The sequence below is a fragment of the Halichoeres trimaculatus genome, unplaced genomic scaffold, assembly GCF_033239565.1.
Source record: "Halichoeres trimaculatus isolate MK-OKI-2021-1 unplaced genomic scaffold, fHalTri1.1 fHalTri1_scaffold_21, whole genome shotgun sequence".
Classification (NCBI taxonomy): Eukaryota; Metazoa; Chordata; class Actinopteri; order Labriformes; family Labridae; genus Halichoeres; species Halichoeres trimaculatus.
The window spans coordinates 23,250,683-23,277,648 of NW_027437199.1; the positions used below are offsets into that span (position 1 = coordinate 23,250,683).

The following is a 26,966-nucleotide window of genomic DNA, read 5'->3' on the forward strand; positions in this document are numbered from 1 at the left end:
TAGACCTAATTTGATTTGAGATCACAGATTAGATCCCCACTGTATCTGATTGCAATTTGCCAGCTCCAGATATGTATCACAGCAAATGATAAATGTAGCACAGCCTTAATTACTACGCTAAAATGATCACTAGAAAAGCTCCCCCTGCCTCAGAAAAATGTGCTGAGCTCATATTAGCAATCAATTTATCATCGACTGTACTTAGTCTTATGTTTTAATCTGAGATGCAGCTGTGTGTGTACATCAGAGCGATGCATTGATCTTTGGATCTATAGCATAATGTCCCATAATGAGGCTGTTAGTTGATTACAGTGGTCTGTGGACTTAATCCTACATGGGGTTATCAGAGGGATTGATGAGCCACTACTCGGGCTGCTGCCTCCTTTAAATGGAGTCAGTACTTTAAGAAGTTTATTGATAATCAGTGCAGGACAGAGGCCCCAACTCTGCCCTGATCACCGGCTCATAAAACTCAAACATGATGGAGAAATGATGACATTAAGATTCATGTCTGTCCAGAATCAGACTCTGATTTTATGTTAATATTTTCTTTACTTTGCAGAAAAGTGCTTTTAATATTGTATTGGTAAACTCTGTCTAAAATGCATCTCCCCTGTTTTCCTGAGGCACATGATGCAGCAAAATGCGAACCATCCAACCCCATTTAAATGACGGCAGCGTTCTGACATAAATTACCACGAGAGCGCCGAGGTGCCATCGTACTCCCAGGCTAACCCTGTCGCTACACGGGAGTTAGGCAATGGTCCAACTTGAGAGTGACAGCAATTAACCTGCCTTCCTCGCTGTTTAGCTGCAGGAAAAGGAAGGGATGAGGAATCTGACAGCTCGTGATGGGTAATATTTAGGGTTTAGGGGCAAATGAAATTCTCCCCAAAAATGAAAGTCATTAGGGAGGAAGTTATCCCACAGACAAAGGAGGAGAAAGACTCTGTGTGTGTGTGTGTGTGTGTGTGTGTGTGTGTGTGTGTGTGTGTGTGTGTGTGTGTGTGTGTGTGTGTGTGTGTGTGTGTGTGTGTGTGTGTGTGTGTGTGTGTGTGTGTGTGTGTGTGTTGTGTGAGTGCCAGAAGTGTGAGCTCACCTCCGCTTTATAACAACTCGAGTTTGTCGTTGAAAGCAGGTAAATACTAAAAATCCTGTCACAGTGCTCACCTAGCATCACCTCTCACAAACAAGCCTCAAGCATCTTTCTCTCTCTGCCCTTCACCTGCCTCTCTGAGAACACACACACACACACACTGACACAAACACACACACACACACACCCAAGATGCAAATCTGTGCTTTGCCCTTGAGCATAATTTAAAGGCCTAATCACCCAGACTGTCCCTTTGGATGGAAGAGGGAAGGTGGGGAGGGGAGGAGGGGAGGGAGGATGGTGTCTCTCATTTGCACCCTTACACAAAGAAGCTCATTAGGTTTATCTTTCAGGCCTGAGATTGCCCCACTCAACTGTGTAAATAAGACACCGGCCCCGGCCTGGCGCATCAATCACCTCTCAGGACAGGAGACAGACCTAGGCTGAAATATGAACGAATTCATAAAGGAGCCCTTTGTTGGCCATCATCATCTGTGAGGAGATAAGAGCCTCCTGTAAAGAGGAGCGGCATGTACTGTATGTCTTTGTAAAATTATTCCTTCGCTCTTCTCTGGCAATCCTTGTGTCGGACTTATTTACAATGAAAGCCATCCTTCTTTTTATTTCAAGCTCAACTATTGGCAGACGCTCCCTACAGGATGGTACATACAGGCCTGTGACATATAGGCCTGTAGTTTCCCCCCTCTGCGATGACACTGAAGATATAAGGTGTGAATGACAGCACAGCTTCTGTTTGCTCACCCTTCCCCAGACAAAACACAGTATTATTCTATTATCAAAGCTCCTCTTCCTCCTGCTCCTCATCACCTTTCTTCTCCTGCGCCTCATTCTTCAGCTCCTCCAAACCTGGCCTGTCCATCTATGTTTAAGACACATTACATGTGGCCTTCTGGAATTTACAGTGACGCTCTCCCAGTAACTCCATTTCACACAGGAGTCCCCCGAGAGCACGGCGAAATGTCAAGCTGTACGGATTGAAAGAGAGACGAGGAGAAAGGGACAGAGAGAGAGAGGAGAGGATGGAGGAGGAGAGACAGAGAGAATGAAGGAGACAGGCAGAGGGAAATCTGCTGGAAACACAGACGTACGGCTGTTATATACTTCAAGCAGCTGGGGTGGGAAGTAGGAAGTATCATATTCAAGATGAAGAGGTAGCACCAGACGGGATTCACTCACCAGAAATAATGGAATAAAGTTTGACATAAAAACAACGGATGCATGAAATAAAAACCAGCTTATACATTAAATTTGTAGATTATATTTGATCTCACGGATGTTTGGATTGGATGTTGTCCTCTCTTATAGATTCCTAAATTACACTTAACATAAACCTTCTGAAAACTAGTGCTTGTTGTAAGTTATGTGTAAGTATAGAGGTTCAAAAAGCACTTCAGAGGACACAAGACTAGAGAAAAACTAGTTCAAAAAATGCATCAGAAATATTTGTGGCCAAAAATGTTGTTTTCAGGTCAAAACAGTCTAAAAAAAAAAAAAAAAAGAATCCAGATCCTGATCCTGCCATAAAAACATTTTCTCACATCGCCCCCTAATGGAGAACATGTTCCTTGGTCAGAAGCAGAGTTTGCTGATGTTTACACACACATAACACTGCTGAAAACTGACCACTGATCATCTGGGATCTAGTAGGGTTGGGCAACAAGTCTGGAGCATTGATGTAAACTGGGACTTACATCCAGATTCTCTCAGAATTGTTCAAATTATTAAATTTCGGTTCTTGGTTTCACTGCCCCAGTCCACCAACCAGACATGAACCCAGTACCAGTGTGTTACCAGCATTAACCTGTGCAAATACTGGAACCGGTGTTTGTATCAAGGACTTTAATTCATGTTTTGTTTTCCCTTTCATGTCCACCCCTCTGGCCCATGCCTTGGACTTGTATTGTCACCACTATGGGATTGGCCATTAGCTCTGTCCATGCTGCGTCTGTATCCTCCTGTATTGTGTTGGAAACATGCTTGCCGGCACATTTTTCTCTTTTTTCCACCCATTTCTTTTGAAGTGCAGCGCATTAGCCCGGTGATAAATGAACTGGGCCGGGGTTAACCACCTCAGTGTAAATAAGAGGCAGCCATTGAGTATCACACACTGTGGCCAGTCGCCCCAGAGTCTCCAGCCAACCCAGCGCAGGCCAGGATCAATGGCCACTTCACAACTCATTTCCTTTTACGCCTCCCTAACTGCCCCGCTCCAGCTCTGGGAAATAAATGGCACTGGATCTATACGTCCACTCACACAGACACATACACAGGCATGCATATACACACATGCCCACACACACTCACACACATACTCTGAGTGAGCTGAGCAATTGCTTCAGCTCAATACCCTCCACAATAATTTATTTGCTTCTGTGGCAAATAGAGCGTCATCTGTCGTGGCCTCACAATCAAAAACAAGCATTCTGTCATTGTTTGTTGCCACTCCCCTGTCGTCGGCTTAAACAGAGTACCAGTCATTAATATGGCGAGGTGGAGTCTTACTGTCAGCCACAGCCTGAAAGCACTCATGTAAATAGCTCTGCTGTGCTCCAAAGCGGTGTTAACAAGCCACAGAAAACAGGTTTATTTGGCGGAGTTTGGTTTCCAACGCACACAAGGTAACGCGTGTGCTTCCCTTCCTCCCCCAACAAAATAAAAATCCAAGTGGCTTACAGTCATTTGATAGGCCGCGACACCACTATCCATTTAACAGAGCTTAAAAATCCTACATATGCATATGCTGGGGTAGTCTTAAGCTGACAACCAAAAGACAGGATTTGCTAGAAGGCAGCTTTGGAGTGTTGTGAATTTAACAAGCATGTCTAGTATTACAGTTCCTCTCCGCTTTAGCCATGAATAGTAACAAATCAGACTCTGAAACGCTTGCCTGATGGTTTGTTGTGTGTACCCCCTCTCTGCGTTCCCCTCCTCTCACTAAAGTGACTTCTTCCTGATGATTAGTGAGAAATGTGGGCTCTTTAACGTCACCTGTGCTCAGATCCTGTCCCAGCAGATTCCAGGTATCTCTTCCTCCTCTGGTGCTCTTGTTAACACTCTCTGCTGCTCCGATTACCTCCATCCCTGACCCATTTTTGAATATATAAATGGCGCTCCCCGGTTGTTTGTAGTTGTAACGCCAGCAGGCTGCTGCAAAGGGGAGATGCTCTTTTACGCATTGCCTTCAAACACTGTATACATATGTAAGAGATCCAGCCGGGGCTCTTGGTCCTCTCCCCTTCACAGCTTTTCATACAAATGCAGTAAATAAGCTGCGGCCGGGGGGAATTGAAGGCTTCGAGCAGACGAACTGACTGACATGTCACTTAGCGCCGGCTTTGGCTCTCTTCACCGCTGGCTTTAGAGCTGAAGCTGCTGGGGTTTAGAGTGTATCGAGCAGGCCAGGTGCTCCGGCTGCTGTCAAGGTGGACTGACATCTGTATTATTTACATCGTTGTAGGAATGTAAAACAACATGTTGTCTTTGTTTTTTAACGAGGGCTCAGAGAGGAAACAGTTAGAGGTGGTAGACTGAGTCTTTCCTGGAGGCAGATACTGAGAATAAGATGCACTTTCCCTGAGGATAACGGTGGGAGATAGACAGGCCCCGCCAAACAGCCCGCCATTCCTCATCAGCACCAAACCACTGCTTATTTACCCACACTACGGGACTTAACTCGCACGAATTGATCGGCGATAGCACCACAAAGCTGCTTGTTCCACCCCAATAAAAGCGACAACCCATGAGCATATGCAGAACATGCTTTTGTGGGGGCCAGGCGCAGCACTTCAAGCTTGACTAGACACTAAGCTGATATTGGTTTCACGCTTGAATCCGTGGTGCGAAAATCTCTCCAATTGAAAGCCGGAGATTTGATTGTTTCTGCATATGCATTTATCAGAAGTTTACATGATAAATATACATTAGCCTGGGGGCTTGGCCATGCGTGGTATTGTTTCAGCGATACTATTCTTCATGCATTCCCTCTGTCACCTGTTTGGACTTCATCATCCAATTCAGCAGGAACTGATAATGGTAATTTGCACAAAACTTCAAATGGATTTGTCAGAGTTTTGTGCACCGTTGGTCTTTCCCTGAACCGCTGTTACAGAGAGACAACTCTGGATGTGTGCACAGAAAATCCCAGTCTAAAAAGATGCTTTCAGTTTGTGTGTGTGTACCATGACATAATTCTCAGTCTAACGTTAATATCCTGACAGTATGTGTAAAACAGCCCCCTCCCCCTCGTGGCCCACTCCTGACTTAATTTTGTAATGCCTTCACACCCTTAAATGATATGTCATTTATCTTTCATACAAATTCCAGCCAGAGGTTTTATTTTTTTTAATAACCACTGTAATTGTTCCGTCCTTGTATTGAGTGCTATGAAGGGAGTGATCATGCTTTTGGCACATTTATCAAAGCTCGAGCAAAAGGAAAAAAAAAAACAGCAGAAAAGAGCCAGACTAAGTGTGCGACAGAGTGATAAATTTTCTTGTTAGGAGAAATTACATCCACTAACTTGAGCTACTTCAGCATGAAATTGAAAAAGAAGCATTTCTGGTGAATTTCCATTCTTGATTCAATGAAAGATGTAGATTAGCCCTTTGGAAAGGGCGGGGAGTAAAAATGAAAGTGAAGAAGTATGACTCTGCTCACCCTTGCTTGTTCTCAGAAGCGTGATATAAGATGCTGTTGGAAAATAATAATAAAAAAAAAAAAATGTTTATGGAAGGAGAGCTCCGTCGGGCTGGTGGCAGATGAAAGAAAAAAAACTTTCCTTTCTCTCCGTTTCTGTGCGTGCTTCTCTGTGTTTGTGTGTGTTTGTGTGTGTGTGCATTCCTACATTTTTATCGCCAGGATAAGTCACAGTCTTTGCTCTTGATAGCTCTGTCTCTTTCTTTCTTTTTTTCTTCACACACATATACACAAACACACACACATACACACGTCTGTTCTGTTGAGGATGTTGGGGGTGAAACACTGATTGATAGACGCTGGGTGTCAGAGTGGAAGGCAGATAACTATATCTTCTACAGGACATTTAAAGGTCAAACACACCGCTGTAATTGGAATATTCACAAGACAACCAGCAGAGTACAATGAAGGGTGGAGAGAAGAGAGCACAGGAGCAGATTTTTGTTACATAAGGAGAGAGATGGGGGGGGCAGAGGGTGGGTGTGATCTGTTGCCCTTACACAGCTTGATTGAGGCTTTTTTTTCAGGGCAGGTCAGTGTAAGATGCAGCACCTGGTGTGGGATTTTAAAGCCTTGAGGCTGTTGGCCAAAGAAAAACAGCAAATACGGTGATAGAGATGAAAACTTGGAAACCTTCAGAAGCAGTCAGGATGCAGCTTGAGTTATCTTTGCCATCAGGTTATGTGGAGAGTGTTTTAAGGTGAATAACTGTGTCCTGAGAGTTTTGAAAAGTTCAAAAAGTCAAGAAAATTTCAGTTTAAGATTTCAGTTTACTTTCCAAAAATCAGCAAATCCTTACATTTTTAAGGCAAAAACCAGCAACTTTTTGATTTTATTTCTAGAAGATGTCTTAAAAATCTCATCAGTCTGCAAAACTTAAAATGAATCAATGTTTTTTTTAGCAGAAATAAAAAAAGTCACAAATCTCAATCTTCTGAGTTGTGTGTTTCTCAACCTTTCAGGACTTGTAATCCCTCGCTGTAAACTCAGGGCACTCGTTGCAGAAATAAAGGTGGATCTGTGCTCCACACTCAGCCTTAATAGGCCCATATCTTATGTCACTTGTATGTCATTCCAGCTGAAGGCGAAGCTCAGGGTTAGCCGAAGAGGGGGATGATGTCATCCTCAGCTAAGGTCACGACGTTCTCTCATCGACCCCAGAAAAGAAGAACACTTAGACTCAGCACTTAACCTGAGCTGTGCCCCAGCAGACAGACTCTCTCTCTCTCACACACACACACACACACACACACACACACACACACACACACACACACACACACACACACACACACACACACACACATTCCTACTATTGACCTGCAACAGCAGAGCCCCCTCAAGACAGGACACACACACACACACACACTGGCTCACACACAGTTTGTAGATTGTAAATGACGTCCGCTGCTGTTGTTGGTGTGCACTGTGCAGATGGATGACAGTGATGCTGAGCAGCTTTCCTGTCTTTGATAGTGCTTGTTTTGCATTCCTCTGCAGGAAAGAAGTGTGTATGAGCTGCATGCATGTTGTCCTTTCTTTCTCAGTATTTAATAAGGTATAAACTCTTTAATGTGGTTTATCTTGATGATGTAGTTACCATTTATTTACCTGACTTCCCCTTGTGCACATGTTTTAGCACACCAGCATGTGTTGGTGTTGGTGTTGGCATTCTACATGCAGCTCCTCCGCTGCTTGTTCTCTAGCTGCAGTGAGATCTGGTGCTTGGTGCCTCTGGCCATGTGTTTTTGGAGTGTAGGCTCTTAATAAAGCCTTGTCAACAAAGACAGACACAAATATCTGGGTCTGATGCTCTGAAATACTGATGAGAAACTCAGTCGTGCCACTTTAAAATATCAGTACTACTCAGTTTGAATGATCTCTCTACCTTTGTTGGTAACTACGTCTGAGTAATGAGTTTTTTTTTTTCCACACTTCCAGTTTTTCCACTGTGCGCAGCGTGAGCTGTGCCTGAATGCAACATTTCAGATCAGGTATTCATCCAGCTGTGTGACCTCCACTCACCTGGAACAGCAAAAAATAAAAGGGATCATTATCACCTAAAGAGGAAATCAAGCATTTCAGAGCCCTGACAGTGTGTGTGTCCAGAGGACTTCATGTATTTGTGATTTTTTTTCTTCCTGTGGCCACGTCATCCCAGCTTTACCCGGTCAAAGGAACACTTGACCTCAAACACACACATATATAAGCTTTTCTTTATCGTCTTCCAGCCACACAAATACCTTCCTCTGCTGCGCCTCTCCTCCTTGCTCCGTCTCTTTGTGATAGTATATTGTAGTAGCTCTCACTTGTCTGCCTCTAAAGGACTTCCCTAAGAGCAGCAGTAGATAAAGAGCGCTGTGAATGGGCCTGCTGTCACCTTATCTAAACGTGGCGCTGCGGTGCAGGTCAAAGTGAAGACTTTGCTAAAGCCACCAGCAGAGAGGCACGGAGAAAGGGGGGAGAAGGCTTTGTGAGGTTATATATGATAAAAGAACAGAAGAAAAATAGTGGGATAAAAGTGGGATACAGAAAGAAGAGCTGAACAAAAAAACAAAATGACTTCAGTTTCACTTAAAGCCAACAAGCTAAGATTTATGACTTCACTTCAACGTGCAGAAAAAACAAAAAGCTTCTTTTTATCGTGGGTTCTATGATTCTGAAACATACGTGTTAATAAAAGTAATGATAAGCCCAGGTGGGTTGAATAGAGCATAATAGAGCTTCAGTACAAAGCTAAACTTGGTCTACAGAACATCAGCCACTCTTAGCACCTTCAGCCTCTCTCTGCTCACCCTGCAGACCACAGACACTCTTTCACCAGTGTCATATGCTCGTTACTGATGTTCACTCTGTTCCGCACCCTGGGGCTCTTTGCTGATGCTCTCCCACCTTGGCTTTTTATGTTTGCACGAAAAGAAATGGGGATGGGCAGCCCAAGAAAAACTGCTATTTCTTAGTCTGTGCTAACTAGCCAGTGATTAATCCAATTACTCCTTTCCCCCACAGATATCAGGAGATGGATTTATTTCATGATTGTGATTGTAGTTAGACATGATATACAAATAAGTCCTAGTTTTACTTGGCACAGTTTGCACATAACCTCGTGTTTTGTCTATTTTTTTAATAGATGTTCCTCACGGAGTTATTTGTTTTTCTCCACTTCTGGAACTCAGCGGCACTTATACTTTCTCAAGATATTCACAATGTTGTTACTGTGAACACTTCTTGTTTTCTGAAGGGTTAAAAACATCTTTCAGATTTGTACAACCACCACCTGGCAGTTCTGTCACATGACAACACAGGGCTGATTTGAAAAAAAAAAAAAAAACAGTAAAAAAATACCCTTTTAAGATGAGACACAGGTCACATGACCATTCTTTTAACTGTTACTCCAGTATTCAGATATGCAGACTCATTCCAAGAAAGAGATGGAAAGTGTGTCCCACCTCAGTTATATATATCCAAATGATATTAGGAGTGTAACGGTACACAAAAAATCATGGTTCGGAACGTACCTTGGTTTTAGGATCACGGTTCGGTACATTTTCGGTACAGTATGGAACAACGCAAAACCATTTGCTTGTTTAGCATGTTTATTAAACCAAAAATTTGCCAATATACAGCGAGGGGGGAGGCTCTTTAAGCTCCGGTTGGTCGTTAGCTGCAGCCATGATGCACAATTCAGACACAAGCTCCTCTTTGATATTCATCTTCTGATTGGCTCGCAGTGAGACGTCACGTCCACATGATATGCACATGATCGCAAAGCAGGAATCACAGACCACTTTCCTCATGAAAATTAAAACACCTTCCCTGCTCAGCCAATCATAGACGAGTACTCACGTGAATATTAAAGAGCCATGTGCAGCGGCTAACGTAAACTCACTGTACTCGTTCGAATACAGCACTGTACCGAACCCAACGGCCTTATGGAGCGGTCTCGCACAGATACATGTACCGTTACACGCATATGTAATTTAATATGTACTAGGGCTATTAAATGCGTTTGTAGCATACGATGCTGTCATTAGGTGCAATGTAGCAAGGTAAGCCTCTGAGTTGAACACAGCAGGCTAATATTTGTAGTTTGTTGGTCGGTTTCTCTAAAATTGCAGAAAATGCATTTTCATGTAAGCATCTGGGTTATTTGCACAGAATATCCATAATGATAACCACAGGACACAAAGATGCAACATGATAAAGTTAGCAGATGCAGAAACAAACAACAGGCAAGTGAACAGATAAAAAAATAATTTTACTATTTATGATTTTTTTTAATTTATTTATTTATTTTTTTCATGGCATATTACTTTATACTTTACTATATAAACTTTAGGATTTTGTTCAAGTTTATCTTCAGTTTGGCTGCAAAAAAACAAACAAACAAAAAAAATCATTGCTAGAACACAGATAATCCATCAGCTTATCAAGAATAACAAACATGTCAGGAGTCAAGATGAGTGACAGCGTGTGGTTGTTATAAAAGTTTGAGCTAATGTGTGAAGCTCAGCTTTAACATTACGATGTGTGTTTCCCTGCAAAGTGCGGTGTTAGCAGTTAGCATCAGTGCCCTCTGTTATTACTGGCCAACCTCCAAATGGTTGAAGCAGACTCATCCATGCTGGTTCATATACACTCTTCACCTCCTTCTCTCAGACATAAACACACACTTAATATATCTGATGAGCAAAACAGAACTCTGTTTTGTCTTCTTTGGTGGAAAAACAAGTGTAAGGTTACACAATGGAGCGAGACACCCCCCAGGCCCCTCCTACCTCCAACACTCTTCTCCCCCCATAGTGCTGCTCTTCTTCCTGGGGTAGGAGCGAGCAAATTCATCTCGTCAATCCTCCCGGGAGGGTGTAGCTATGCAGCTCTGTTTACTGTGGCAGAAAGTTAATATAAATTTTCATCAGTGGGGGAAGTTTACACATATGATTCTATTTGTCCTTCATTATTAGCACCTGAGTCTGGGGCTGGGGAGGCATAATTGTCTACAGACGCAGGCCAAATAGATGCAAGGGAAAGGCAAATAAGCACAGCCCAAAATAATTTGATGCTTGTGTGTTACAATCCTCCACCCAAGGAATTCTTAATCTAGAGAATCAATAAACAAGGGTTGAGAGACGTGGGAGAGAGTAGGGGGAAGAAAGACAGAGAGATGAGTGGAAGAAATGAATAATGGGATATGAGTAGAAGGAGAGAGGGAGAGTTTAAGGTGCTTTAAAGACAGCAAGTGATCAATATTTAAGGTTTTCTTTCCTAAGAATTGGGACAGAGCAAGCAAGTAGCTGGAAAAGGTGGGATAGAGATAGCAGAAGGGGACACAGAAGCCCATTGTTCTGCTGGATAGCTTTACCTCCATCCTGAGGCCAGAGCAGACTCTCCATGGACCTCTCCCCTCCCTCCCCCCTTCACTTCAGACTGTTGATTTATTGAGTCATACATTCAAATGCTCATTACTCCTACATACTTTCCAAATTCTCCTTCCTCCTTTATTTTCTCTCCTGTAGTTTCTCATGAAAACACCCGTTCAGAAATCACCTTTTCAGGGGCACAATGCGAGCAGTTACTGAGGCCAGGTTTGGGGGAAATAAACTGCGTTCCAGGTTGATCATAAGAGCTGCAACCAACACAGCTGATCTGAGTTGTTTATCCACTCATTAGTCAAGCAAATATGCTCTCAAATGCGCATGTTTCCAAGTCTAAAAATATTTTGTTAGTGCACCTTCAGGCACTTTCTCATTAGCTTCAACTTTCAGCGTTTGCTTTTGGAATAAAGAAGAAGAAAAATCCAATCTTGTCAGGTTGCAACAACCTTATTAATTTGCAACTTTTCCTCCTGCTGCTGTCTGCATCGGCAGACAAAAGAAGTCATTATTTTTTACTCCCTCTGAAGCACTAAACTGAGCAGATGTGGTAAATCCAGGTGTGTGTCGAGTGCTGTGTGGGTTTTGTACTGAATCTGCAGCCACTGCTGAGGCACTCGTGCATCATCCCTGACTCTGACCTTTTAAAAGTCTATCTAATCATCTGATCGAGTTACTTGAGGTGAATTGAATCAGTGGGAGCCCACACATGACTTATCTATTTATTTGTCTCATAGTAATTTTTGTGGCTGTACCATTCCCCTATATTGTTGCATGAAGACAGTTTTAGGCATTCAGATGTTGTACATTACATCTTATCCTCCCCCCTTCTCTCCTCATTTGTCTATCCTCTCCAGCCAGCCCCTCTAAACCCATATCCACCCATCCATCTGCCCTGAATCTACTTATATAAGAAGATAGGGTGTAAATATTTTGGTGTGGAGTGTCAGCGCATATCTCCTCCGCCAGCGGGGCCGCAGCCTCAGTCCAATCAGCAATGTTTGTTTGTTCAGCTTAAACTGTTTGTGCCTTGTTTTCCGTGGCCTGAGTCTCGCTGCGGCTCGATAAAGTGTCACACTTTTCCCCCTTTTTTTCGCCTCCTTCTGTGTTTCCTGGAAGGGAAGACAGATAAGCCTGGTGGTGTGCTGCTTTTGTGTGCAAAATGTGGTGTGCGTGTGTGTGTGGTGTGTGTGTGCGTGTGTGTGCGTGTGGGAGTTGTCAAAGCTGTCAGCACGACTGGAGTTGTTCTGGCCGGTAGCCATGTGTTGAACAGCAGCCCTCTACTCCCCACAACAAACACACACACACACACACACATACACACACAAAACATCTGTTCCTTCTCTGTGAGTCTGTTTTTATGAGTCAACACATTTCTTATTGATCAACAACTGATACACACCATATTTACTCAGGCTGCGCAAAGGCTGGAGTGGGGTTTGAAGATACATATGATACACAGACACATTATAAGATGAAGGTGCACACTTTTTTGTCCTTGAAAGGTAAATATTACCTTGTTTCTTACTTATTACAAAACTGTGTTAAATTCTTTATCCTGATTGGTCAGAACGGGATAAGACAGGTGATATTTTTTTAATGGATAAAGGGACAGGGTCAGTGGATGATCGTTTAGGCCTTTGCACACTAAGTCATTTTTTTTCATCTGAAATTGACAAACTTTAAAAAGGAAATTTGATACCATGTATTGTCACGCCAAAACTTTTGTCAGTCATTATTTTTTCAGAACAAGTTTGATTTTTTTTTTTAGTTTCTTCCGCATCTGCCCCAGATTGTTTCCAGGGTTGTTTGACTTTTCAGAGATGCTGTATGCTTCTTGCAACATCACATTTTTACATTTTCTGTAATATTGGGCTTTATTTGTGTGTGTGTGTGTGTGTGTGTGTGTGTGTGTGTGTGTGTGTGTGTGTGTGTGTGTGTGTGTGTGTGTGTGTGTGTGTGTGTGTGTGTGTGTGTGTGTGCGTGTGTGCGTGCGTGCGTGTGTGTGTGTAGCAGGTTAAGCTCTCCTCGCTTCTGTCTTGTTCAGGGGTGGACAAACCTAGAGTTTTCTTTTCGTTTCTCAGGTAGAGTAAGAACTACAAAATCATTGTCACTACTCGATGATTTCATTTGTCTCCTACTGCAAAATTTTTGCAATTAATAGAAAAATAAACGCATCAGATTCCGTGTGCAAGGTGTCTTTGCATGATCTTTGTTTTCTGGATTATGATCCAAAAAATGCATCAGAAAGTAACAGATTCAGTGGGCAGAGGCCTTTAGTGTCTGTTTCATGCAGGTGTTGTGATTTGGGGAATAATGACAATCGGTGAACCTAGAAAAGTACATCAGGTTTCATGTCTGTGTTTTGCTCACCCTGTTAGGATTCTTATTTGCATTGCCACCTGCTCACTCTTGATCATCCCTGACACAGCTAGTTTGAAGTTAAAATCAAGGCCTATTGTTACTACAAGGCTGTAACTTCTACTTTAAAAGACTTCTGGAACCTGCATAACCATGTTGCCTAACAAAGGTTGACTTAAAATGAGGACAGTGAAAGCAGATAGGAAATCACCCTCAACGTGGTGTTCAACTAGGAAAAAAATTATACCTTTCAGAATAAAAAAATCAAAAATCCAGCAACACTTCCAGCTAAGTGAACAGCTTAGACCTAGAATTTTTTTCTTTTTACCAAAAGTGTTCCAGATTTTTGACCTGTTTGGGCTTCTTTATTTAATCTCTGCAGCTTGGAGGCAGATGAGGCCATGCCAGAATCCTCTGCTTGATTATCTAGAAGTAAAATCACTGATAAAGCAAGTAGACTTGGCTGTGGCTCAGTGGTTGAGTCTCTAACGTGGAACATAGTGACATGTTTCCATCTCTTGCAGTTGCACACTAAAGTGTCTGCCAACCACATAGTGAGTCACGTGTGAGTCCATATGAATGAGATTAGCTGGAGTGCAAGATTAAAGACTGATTAATGGTTACTGGTCATTTCATCCAATGAATGTCACTTCTGGTTCAAAAAAACCAAGATGGCCATGACCAAAGTTGTAAATTTGAGTCTTGAAACTTTTTCGTAGTGGCATGTCCACTTCTTTCAAATGCAACAAAAAATTCATCTTTACCTTTCAGATCAGGGTTAACTACAGCTAATAAAGCATCACAAAGCTCAGCCTCACGAAACCAAAGTGTCTGGATGTGTACAGAAACCCTCTGAAGGTGTTGCCAGCCCCTTATTTCATACCTGTGCAATCATTCCAATATCTCCTATATCCCCTAATAACAACAACCCCCAACGTGACCCATGCCAGGAAGTGATCTGCGCTGTCCAAACACAATGTCACAGCCCCTCAGATATATCCAATTCCAATGTCACGGCTGCGTATCGTGTCGGTCTCCAGGTGGATTTAAAAGAGTGACATTCTTAGTGGAAGTCTTATCCCCCCCTGCACCACACACAATAAGCAATCTGGAGATTTGTTATGGTTGGGCCCGGTGTTCAGGGCCTGCTAATGTGTTTCATGCTTGTTTAAGATCTTTGCATGCTCTTTACGGAGCTGCATTGTGATAGGTGTTGCTTATTACCCTGTTCAGTCCAGAGTCTAAACACCGGGGCCCAGAGAGAGGCGGGTAGAGTGAGAGAGGGATGAATGGATGCTTGATGTGTGTTTTTTCTCTGTCAGTCTCTTCTCACTCTCTGGCTCTCCGGTGATCTCTGCATGCCTATTAATGTAGCAGAGGAATGCCTGTGTAAACATTCTTGTTTCTCAGTCCGTTTCGCATAATAGTCGGCTGTATCGCCTTTCTCCTGACCTCACTATCTGAAACCAATTACAGCAGATCCATTTGGGCTGAATCTTATTTTCATAAGGATCCCTGTGTCGCGGTCTCGGTCGCTCCGTGTGTTATTTTCCCTCCTCTTGTTTTTTCCCTTTTTTCCAACCTCGGTGATGGATATCAACATCAAATATGCCTCTGAGTGCCTTGTTATTTATATAGTGGGGTCTGGCTCTTTCTCTCCCCCCTCTCCCGCTCTCTTCCTCTGTCTGTCTGTCTCGCTCGCCCATTCTGAAGAATGTGTCACATTGTGCTGTTTATACAATGTGTGCATTAATAGACCGGGGATGTCATTTTTTCTTGCATAGCAACCCAGGTTAAATAGACGCTGTGCCCGCACTCGTCTGTGTTTTGTCCGCTCCGGCAGCTCTTCAGCAAACTTTTGATGACTTTCCTTGGCATTTTGCGCTTTTTTGTGCTACGAGATGGGCTCCAGCTTGCCATCTCTGTGGAGTGGGAAAAGTGGGTGGCACAAATTGGTGCTTTTTACTGTAATGGCTGAATACTCAGAGCCAGTGAAAGCGAGCGGACAGGACTTTTTTTTTTTTTTCTCTTACCTTCCACACAGACTTTCAGAAAAATGGCTAACCTCGCTTCCGTGGAAGAGGTGACAGACAGTTTCAGGCATGACAAACCGCTGTGGAAAAGTTTTGCCGGTGTTGATAGGCCTGGTGTTATGTTTGGAGGAGAACTCTTTATGCAGTCTGAGCAGACTTCTTCTTTAATAAGCCGGCTGGAGTTGATCTCCTGGCGTCACCTCTCATGCCTGCACCTCCCTTGATATTTACCTGCAGCGCGCTTAAAAACATCTCTCCCTCTGTACTCTTGACCGTGTGTAATATATGGAGTGGCTCTCTTGACTTTGGGTCTAACACAGTGAGTCATTATTGATTCACACACAGATAAACATTTCCTCCTGACAGCGACGCCGGGTTGCACTCATCAGGCAGCCTTCCCCTCTAACTACTGTGTGCAGGACTCAATAAACCTTATAATTACTTTGATTCACCAATCATGGGGAGATTAATTAGGCCCTGTGTTTTTAATTAGCGACGTGATTGGCTGCATTCAGCGAATTTGTTTTGTCTTTTGCCTTCAGTGCATGCAGCAAATGTTTGATTTCCCGTCCATTAAGCCAAAACCCACAAGGAACAAAGCTGCACGCGTGTGTATGAGTGTGTGTGTGTGTGTGTGTGTGTGTGTGTGTGTGTGTGTGTGTGTGTGTGTGCGTTACATTTCTGCAGGTGTTTGCGAAAAGCAACTTTTTATAGGTGCATATGTGTGTGTTGTGAACAGCTCACATTACACACACACACACACACACACTTAAATGCATACAAAGCAGAGGCGACTGGGCTGCTCTTAGCGAGGAGACAGATCAATGCGTTTAGGACCCAGTGCCAGTGTAATGTGTTTGTTTACTTGAGTTCAGAGAGCCTGGCTCCTCCTGAGCACCCAGACAGACAGACCCCCACCTCCCCATGCCTTCCTCCTCCTCCTCCTCCTCCTCCTCCTCCTCCTCCTCAGCTCTGTCTTTTCATAATTGATCAGGGGGTGGCTGCACTCCCTGAGGGGTTAAGACATGGCAACTTTTCCTCCCCTCCCTCTCATTTTTTCCCGCTCCGTCCCTCTCTCCCTCTCGCTCGTCTTCTCCTCTTGTTTGCTCAGGATCTCAATGTACTAGTTCAAACATTGTTCCCACCAGCTGGCAGAGCTGCGCCATATGCACGCCCTGTCAAGGCAGCTGTTGTCATGGATACTGGCAAGCACCAGAAAATAAAAATGAGCTGAGGAGGTGTCACTCTCCGTCTCCCCTCCTATTCGTCCTCTTCTTTTTTCATCAGAAACACAGAGACACCTGTGAAGTTGTTGTGTTGTGTTGTGTGTACGCGTACATGTTTTTTCTCTCTCCCCACTTGATGCTTGTGGGCCTGAGGAATACAAGCTACACTCCTGTGTGCAGCGGCAGCAGCAGTAGCAGCAGCAGCTGTGCACAATGTTCTTTTCTGCCAGACTCTTTCATCCAGCTGCTCTTGAAGAATCGCAGTGAAGCTGCTGGCCCAGCTGCCGCCGTACCTGTGTGAAGCTGGAGCTCGCTCGTCAAACAAACGCAGAAAAAAAAAAAAGGACGGGTGGGGATCTGTAATCCCATCAAACCCTGGAGAAATAAATTACACCACATCCCGGCCCCCTTCTGATTCTTATCATCCATGTCTGGTGAACAAATCAAAGAGTCATGATTGCAGATTTTACAACTTATGAATCAGACTTTCCTTAATTTTTCACGTGTAAACAGTCTCTCTTCCCACCACCCAGCACCCTTTAATGCACAACCTGTGCAGCTAGTTAATTCACTCTAAATGTAATCTGATGTTGATTTTGTCAACTTTAATTACAGCTCCCAGGGACACTTCACATGGTGCTGCCTCTACTTCAAATTGATATTATGAATATGCAAATGTGCTGGTAATTTGCCGCGAGAAGTGGGTATTTCACTTGAGCATGCACTAGACAGGTCAATTCTACTGACGCTCTGCCTTTTCCCCCCCAGCCCACCGCCCTCCTCCACGCGCTCCTTCTTCTCTCTATTTATTTTTGATCACACACCAGAAGCTGTTACTAAATGGTGTCTCAAATGCGCTGTTCATCTGCTATTTGACAGGGTTTCCTGAAAAAGCTGCCTTCTTCTCCTCTCCTTCTCTCTTGTTTTCTCACACTGCCTTTTGTCTTGTCTCTTTTTCTTCCCAGGCCCTACAAGCAGCGAGGCAATTACTCTTGCAGCAGCCAGGCAGTGGCCTGAAATCTCCAAAGAGCCAGGACAAGCAGCGTCCACTGCAGGTAAAAAAAAAAAAAAAAAGGAAAGAAAAAAGAAAAAGAAGGCGCCTCCCTCTGTCTAATCTCTTAAGTCCATCCATAATACATGGTCCCCAGAAAAGAAGATTTCCTCTGTTCCACAAGTGTGTTTGATTTGCAGTCCTCGGACCTGCTGCTAGAATCCTAACGCTGGACAAAGCCGGTCCCCGAGGATGCTAAGAGTCACATACATACAAGAAAAACAAAACAGAGGCCGAGCACAGAGAGAAATGTCACAGTAAAGGGTTATGTGATTTTTTTGTAAGCTTTATTTTCAGGCAGAGTTTCAGAACAACACTTCCACAGTCACACACTCATATTACACACCCTGTGCTCCATCAGCCTCTCTGCTGTTGACACTTAAAGATGCAGAGGTTGGTTATTATTTGAAAGACATGTCACGAGTATCTTACACCCACAGCTAATTTTACCCGCCTGTCATTTTCCCTTTTCAACACTAATTTGCCTTATTGATTCGTAGAGCTGTCTATTCCTGTTGTCAGTGATTTGGAAAAGGTCACACTTGTACACACACACAGACACACTCACGCACACATTAACACATCGCCTGCCTCTTCCTTCCTGGTGTTACCATCTTCCTCACACTCTTTTCTTCCTCCTCGTTTAAACCAACAAGACGCTTAGTTGGATTTTCTTGCCCCAAATTATGTAAGGCCTCTTGACATCTGCTCCATGTTTTTATTATTAGTGTGTTTTTTTCCTTTTATTTAATTTATTTTTTCGCCGTTTGAAATTGAAGTGTGGGAGTTTGTGCCCTCAACTCAGCTAATAAGTACTATCAAGGAGCAATGGTTTACCTCATTAGGGGCTCTGTGCATTTCATTAATGTCAGGGAAATTGGCGTTAACCTCACCCGTTGATATTTTCACAGAGTCTAACAATGGCGACACCTTCAATTGGAGTCGCACCCCTGTGTACCTAATTACGTACTGGAGATAAGACTCAGTCATGCTTTTGCATTTTAATAATTCTGCTCCACCTCATCAAGAGTGTGAATAATTCCACGATTCACATATATGTTTTTGTGGGGGTGTTTATTCATTAGAGGGTGTATTTTTTTATTTATTTTGTTGTGTGAAAACAAGCAGAATACTTCATTAAACACACGCTCTCTGCAGCTCTTGCTCTCAAACAAATGGGATCCTGATCTACAAATGCCTGCATACTCACAAAGTAGAATACATACAAGGCAGGAAGAACAATATTGAACCAGAGCGGTGTGGGTGCATGATAACTGTCCACCCCTGCCCAAGCCCCTGCCTCTAATAACACCAGCACATGGTAAATATTGAATATTTACATTTGCTTACTCCATCCTTGGCTTGTGTTGGCGATATGAATCAATATGAATCAGAGAGGCCTGTCCTCAGCCCCCCCAACTAATCCATGTGTTGATCCAGCTTTTATTAACATCCTCACCTCTTTGTTCCAAAAAGTCTCCATGCAAAGAAACTCTCCCACTGATGCACACTAACAGAGTGGGACTGCAGCTCCAATCCACTCATTCCAGATGACATTTTAGGCGTAATACTCCATCCTGTGAGTATCAGCATAAGGCGGGGGAACTAGGATGAAAAAGCCTGCTGTTATTGTGCTGAATCTCAGATACTTTTTTATTCATGCCTGGAGGGAGTTTACCCAATAAAGCTGCATTATTTACCTGGATTACGAGGCCACAGCGGCTGGCATGGTGCAGTGTTTGCTAGCATCACGGCTTGATAAGAGTCAATGGCAATCAAGCTGTATGTTTTCCACGCACATTGATCCCCGTGTATGATTAGCAGAGAATAAAGTGGGAAAAGGATTAATATTAGCATGACATCCTGCTTATGGCAGAGATACTGATAAATCCTCTGCCAGTCTTTCTTTTTCCTCCTCTTGTTCGCCCATCTTTGGTATTTAAGAGCGGGAAATGATCCATAGATCATGGCATGTAAATTATTTAGTACACAAGCATCTAAGTGCCTCAGCTCACAGTTTTAATTACGCGTATTAGCAGCTAAAGGCTCTCGCCTGACTAATTCTATCCGCTCGCTCGTCGCTGAGTTGATGATGCGGAGGCAGGCAGCTCTGGCATTCACGCACACATGTAAGGAGAAAAAAACAGTCCCACAAACACACATACAAACACACACGCAAGCTGCTTCTCCACATTTGCGTAATGTGACAGGTCTATTATTACACAGTAAGCCCACGGGAGCACTCAATAAACACCTATTTCTCCCCGTAAATCCCCTCCTGCCTCTGCCATGCTGCTTACAGCGCTCTCCCAAGGCACGCGCCACCCTCTCGTCTCCTTTGGTCTCCTCTCACTCTCCTGCTTCTCTGTGTGGCACCCCCCCTCCCCCCGAAAAGGCATTTATACACTGACATTTCAAATACAAATAAAGAAATGCGGACAAGGAGAGGCGGAGAGGATTACAGTGGCCTACGAATCTGTCTGTTGTTTCGCTCACACACACACGTACATAATGCATCCACGCACATGAACAAACACCAGCACAATGACAGTTATTTCAAGTTTCACGCTGCTGGAAGCTACTTTGTGCAACACGAGATGTAAAGAGAGCTGAGCTTAGATGAGAAAGTTGTTGAACGGCTCATCTGAAGTTGATGTTCCACCAAACATGCCTGCCCCAAGCTGCCTTTGTGACAAACCACCACCACCTCTATGCAGCAAGGAGCCTGTGTCTAACAGCAGGAAGGAGCCATTACTCTGCTTGTGTGTGAGATAAGGGGCTGACAGTGTGAAGGAGCCCCCCCACCCTCCTCAAAGTATTTAATGACTCCTTCCTAACCACCAAAAACCTGAGAGCTCCCCCCAAAGCAAGTGTTACAACTTCTGCTCGGCCTCTTTCACACTGTCAAGCTGTGAATTGGCTTTTTTACAAGACTAATAACCTCAGCCCCGGCCGTGCATGCTCTGCTTAGAGTATGAATGAAATGTTGAAGGTTTTAGGTTTGGTACACAGACGCTTTCTTTAGATTCTTCAGTTTCCAGGCCAAGTCGGATTGGTCGTGGGCACCGGGCCATCCTGAGAAGTGTCACACTCTTAAAGGTCAGGTCCACACGTTCCAGCGCTGAGCCAATATCGTCTCGATTTCAGAGCTCATCTGCTTATTGGCTCTCATCCGGAACACACACGCGGATGCAAAAGGAAAAGGGCTGCGACGCTAGGCCTCTGTATAGGTTAGCCGACTCCAAACGTGCGTGGCTAAAGCATGCTAGTTCACATTTACATTTATGAATATATCTTTCCTCTGCATCCCCTCTGGTCGGATCTGAAAATAGAGGAAAATTATCACTGCGACAGGAAAAAAGAGAGGGGGAAAATATTATGTTATTCATGAGAAAAACTTCTGTTGACTCTGAAAGAAAGAAGAGAAAAAAAAACGTCAGCATATTTAAGTCAAACACCCTTGGTTACTGCTTTTGTAACCAGAAAACAAGATTTTTTTTCGGTCCCCATCTCCCACCCCACCTCCGTTCTTTTTTTCCCCCCTCTGCATTTACAACACCTACAGGACAAGATTGCTAAATTGCGAGGACAGAGCAGGTTCATCATTGTGATGCAAAAGAAGTTGGAAATGCAACCCCAAGGCGAGGTAGCTGAGTTTGGAGGGGGATCAAGAGAAAGTGAGGAGGAGGAGGGAAGGATAAAGAAAAAAAGTAGCTCAGACCTTTGATGTAGCAGCAACAAATTTACCTTGTGACAGAAGATACATGGGTGCAATAAACGAGTTATACCAGCCCTTACACATGCAATCAGATGATTCTGGCCAGGGTGTTAATTGGATCCTAACCGGCAGATCTGATACGCCCGGGCCCCGTCGGTGAGGGGGGAAAGCCTTTTCCAAGTGATGAACTATAATTCACTGAGCTGCTTGAAGCACTTGTAATTTACTGTGTGTCACTGATGAAGAGGCTGATCCAGTGGAGGCCATATTACCTGCAACATCAGAGGGAAGTGCCTACCCCCTTCTCGCTCTCACTTGTGCTCCCTCTCTCTTACTTTTTTTCACACTCTTCTCCTCTGCACTTTCTTTTTTTCCTTACCTCTCCTGCTCTGCGTGTCACTCCTGATTCAGTCTTAAATTATGTTCACCTGCAGGGAGGCGTCAGTCAGGGCCATGATTTGTGCCGATAATGACACAAACAATGAGTAGAAGTGTTCTCCACGTTCAGGAGGCTTAATCAATGAGTATCTGCATGTCGAGATAAATCAATATGGAAATGGTTAGAAGCTGATGCCCACCTCCCCAGGCTTTTTTATTAGAGCCTGTTACACGATGGGTCTTTATGTTATGATAAATTGTGCTTCTCGTGTGCTGCTGCCAAACTGTTATGGAAATTGATTCAGGAAAACATTCAGTAATCCACTTAGCTACACTCCTGACAATCTGGGGTATTGATCTCCCTAAGCTGAAAACACGACGTGCATTTGAGCGCTTACATGATTTTACCATCCAAACGTGTGTGCGTCTTCTGGCAGACCACACAGTTGAACTTGTGAGCGACAGGCTCACCCAGGCAGCCGGCCTTTGGCCTCTGTGGTCCTCGAGTGAAGAGTCCCAGATATCAATAATGGTGTGGCTGTATTTGGCAGTAATTGGCGAGAGAATGGAGAGCAGGAGTTGAGAGGTCAGGAGTCCACCAGCTCTGAGGGGACTGGGTTTGGGTCCTGCACCCCCTGGGAGGCTCAGGAGATTGAGATGAAAAGGGGACACAAGGGAGGAGAATCTTTCTGTTTTTTTTCTTTCAGAGTGTCAAATGAAGCTCGTGGCTTAATTAGCAGTGACTCCCCCTGCCAAGGATCCTCAGTAATTACCAGCTAGGACCCTCTTCCCTTTTTCATTGCATTTATCTCAACCGAGGCTGCTCCACGCCTGTCCAGCACCACAGGAACAACCTCCGTCATGATAACCGCTCCACATCCGTTGCCCCTGCGATGTTTATGGCCGACATCTAATCACTAGCTCCTCTCTTCTTATTGCTGCTAAGTGAATTGTACGGAGAGAAATGGAGTAAAAAGAATTCCTCTCCGCTGGACTTTAATTGTTTAAGTTTGAACCCTGATACACCACTTATCTCCTACGTTAGGTAATTTGAGTTCACTCATAAAACCTGTAAAGATAAAGCACCACACAGAGGAGTGGGCGTAATTTGCTGGAAGTGCATTTGTCCATTGGTGCAGATAGTTAGCTGCAGATAGCCGGCCACTGCTCACTGCTGATGTGGTGTTTTGCATTTAATGCCAGAATGCACCGTTAAATCAAACATAACGAGAGCATCCGGGTGCTGCCAAGGTTTTTTTTTTTTTTTTTTTTTTGCCTGAAAGAGATACCTGAGATCTCTCCATTGAAAGAGCTTGACCTTTTGCGAGGCATTGGAGAGGCTGGTTACAGGCTGCGGCTGTGACAAGAGCAGTGTAATGATCTGCTTGTTCTGGTGAGGGGCCCCGCCAGTGTTTTCACATCAGGAGCCAATTTAAAGGTCCTTTGTTTTGCTCTCCAACTTTCGGGCCAGCCACATGGCTTCAAAGTTCATGTCAATACAGCTCATCATTCTTTTTCGGACAAGGAACATAAACAAATAGGGGTTCAAATAGGAAACACACTAAATAACGAGCATGTCCTTTGCAAACTTGGTCTGCATTTGAATGACTCGTCAAAAAGTGATTTGCAAACCGCTCTTTGCACCATTAAAAACAGGAGAAGCACCTTTTTGTTTTGCAGGGCCCAAGTGGCCACATCAGCAGATTTCAAACACTTGAATCAATTCTTTAGCTATTTTTGTGCAGCACTTTAAGAAATATATCCTTTTGTACAACAGAGGCTCAGAGGAGCAGCCCAATCGGATATCATGGCTCCTCTTCTGTGAAAGCGAGTCTATTCACGGTGTGTGGATGTTTACGCCGCTGCCATCGTCTCATAAATGCTCATTAATTTTATCCCTTCGTGGCAAAATCATTTCTAGGAGAGGCAATTCAGCCTCCTGTTCCTTTCAATTCACCGCTCCCGTCAATCAAGCCCTCGTGCGGTATCCTGCAAAATGGAGGTGTTATATTCCTGCAATTATCATGTCATATACTCGAAAATGTAAATGAACGTGTGTGTAAAATTAAATTTATGGGTTGTCAGTGAAGAATAAGAACCAGGAGAGCAATTACTTATCTGCTTTCATCTCGGAGCCTCTGATACGTCAAGCAGAAAAGCATGCAGTTAAATGCTGGAATTAGCATTGTGCTGCACTTCACAATGGACGTGGGCCACTGCCTTTTCTCCCCTCTCTTTCTTCCTGCTGCCTTTTCTCCCATTTCTCTTCCCTCTTTTTGTTTGGAGCGGTGGTGAAACGAAGATGATTATCGCCTATTATGTCTCTAAAAAGCTGATGAAAGTGTAAGAGGCACTTCCCACTTTTATAACCTTGTTGTTTGCACTTTAAATTTCCTTTATGCTGTTTTGTTTTGTTTTTTTCTTGATGTCTTGTTTTATTTTATTCATTGTTGCTGAAATCCTGCATTATTCATTCACAGGTACCGGAATACAAATGCTTGTAGCTGCTACTCACACAAGAAACACAAGTGAAGTGCAATAAAGAATTTATATTTAATTCCACTTTATGTATGCGTGTGCATACATTTGAGATCCTGCATGTCTGGAGCTGCATCTCTTTTGTGAACCAAAACATCTTTGAACCAGCATCCAATTAATAGTCTTAATGAGAGCATCACTCATGTTGTTTCTCCTCCTATTGTCATGGCATCAACACAAAACCAGGAGTGACTGCGGGGGTAATTACTTACCCGGCAAATGTACCTTTAAGGGTTAATAACACTGAAGGTGTAAGCATTGCATTTGCATAATTACACACAGACTGTTTAATTTGCAACTTTTGACGGCTTTTGTTCTGCACCACGCTTATTGTGAATGCATTTTTCCTTTTTGCACTCCTGCATAGAGGAGTCCAGAGGAAGAAAAGAGATGTACCACAACATCCTCCTCCTCCACCTCCTCCTCCTCCACCACCTTTAGATGGAGTCCCTTCTCTCTAAGACCCCTAATGAACAATGGAGGCTGGATTTGTTTGAATATGAATATGAATGTGCAGCGGGGCCGGCTGGAAGTTGACCTTCAGCTGTGATTTTCAGTTCATCAGGATTAGTCAAGGCGGGCGATCAGGAGCCACTAATGCATAATGACTTCTAAAATGAAAAATGTGTAGTGACCATGCAAATGTCTCGGCTAATCAAAGAGGGGGGAAAACCTGGGGGTGGGGTGGGGTGGGGAGGAGAGGAGAGCTAAACAAGGACGTGTCAAGGCCTGACAGAGGGAGAGAGAGGGAAGGAGGACATGCGTGGAAAGTAATCAAGGCAGCTTGATTAGCTGCCGATGAGGACAGGGATGTCTTATTGGCCCCTTGACACACCGTATAGGCCAGCTACTGTCATGGCTGCTCTATACCAAAGACTGTCACAATTAGCATCCATGGAGCTAGCACTACATGTTGATATTATATTTGCGTTAAGCTAAATGTGTTGACAGGGTGCAGTCTTGCTCATTATTGTGCAGTAAACATCTGATTAAAGCTCCTGTGAGGAGTTTATAAGTGGAAATGTAACAGACGCAGATGAACACCAACATGTGTTTATGGCCTGCGAGAGAAAACAAGAACATTACAGACCGAGGCAGTGTTTTTATTTCAGCCGTTATAACGACTGCCACGTGTGGGGTGTTGGACCAATGTTTTAGTCTTTGCCTTCGTCCAGGGCAAATTCTCAGGATGAGTGATGACTTTTGCTAAAGGAACCCAAAAAGTAGCGTAGAGGACAAGGATAGGAAAGAAGATAGATCAAAATGGCCTCCCAATGAGTCCGCAGGAGGCATCAAAGTGGACACAAACCAGTTTCTCACAGGAGCTTTAAGAAATGTTAAAGGCTTAAGAGGAGCAGAAGAAGCCCGAGGCCGTATCACTGTTTATTGTTCTGCTGTTGTAACAGCCACTAACTCTGCCGTCTAAGAGAGACACAGGAAACGTGGAGAGCAGGAAGTGATGTGCAGCAAAGGGTTGTGGCTTGGCGTTTAACCAGCAACTGCTGCTATAAAGACCATATCCTCCCTACATCTTCTTCATCATTGAGCTTTTTGGGGTCACCACAGCTGCTCTTGTGTTTCTTCGCATACCGATTTGACAAAGACTTAAGGTTAGGGTTAGTGGTAGGGTTAGGGTTAGGTTAGGTTGGGTTAGTGTTAGGGGTAGGGTAAGGGTTAGGTTGGGTTAGGGTTAGGTTGGGTTAGGGTTGGGTTGGGTTAGAGTAAGATTAGGGTTGGGTTAGGGTTAGGTTGGGTTAGGGTTAGGTTGGGTTAGAGTAAGGTTAGGGTTAGGTTAGGGTTAGGGTTAGGTTAGGGTTAGGTTAGGGTTAGGTTAGGTTGGGTTAGTGTTAGGGGTAGGGTAAGGGTTAGGTTGGGTTAGAGTAAGGTTAGGGTTAGGTTAGGGTTAGGTTGGGTTAGGGTTAGGTTGGGTTAGGGTTAGGTTGGGTTAGGGTTAGGTTGGGTTAGAGTGAGGTTAGGGTTAGGTTAGGGTTAGGGTTGGGTTAGGGTTAGGTTGGGTTAGGGTTAGGGTTAGGTTGGGTTAGGCAATGACCACAGCCAACCTCCAGGAAGACTCAGCCTCTAAACACTGTGTGCTTAAACTACCTGAGGGAAATTTATTAGAAAGGTAGAGGATGAGTTTTTTCCTTTGTGCTGCTGCAGCTTGACAGCTTTTAGTTTGATGACGGCAGCTGAAAAAACAGCCTTGGAGCTGAGAAAAGCATGTTTTCATTTGTTTTTTTTTTTAGGTGAATCTTGATTTGGTGGTAGTCTTACCTGCTTTTCAACTTGAAAATTGCCTCCAAGGCGTCCCTAAACGTGTCGGCCATGACTCTCCACCTGGTGTTGATTTGTCCACTTCATCAGTGCACTTTTAATCAGCTGTACAGTTGTGTATTTTCATGCAGCTCTGACGGGCACATTAAAGTAGAGGGAGTTCAAGGGTCCTGCTAATTAAGGTCTACGTCTATTTAAATCTC

General features: G+C 43.9%; 1 protein-coding gene across 8 annotated transcripts in view; it reads left to right on the forward strand.

The window, feature by feature from the left end:
• Nucleotides 1-26,966, forward strand: part of foxp2 (forkhead box P2) — a 106,622-nt gene that overhangs the window by 46,152 nt on the left and 33,504 nt on the right. For all 8 annotated transcript variants that reach the window (XM_074697879.1, XM_074697883.1, XM_074697884.1 and 5 more), the window contains one exon: nucleotides 17,770-17,859. In XM_074697879.1, the coding sequence (XP_074553980.1) occupies nucleotides 17,770-17,859 (90 nt within the window). The remainder of the gene's footprint in view (nucleotides 1-17,769; nucleotides 17,860-26,966) is intronic.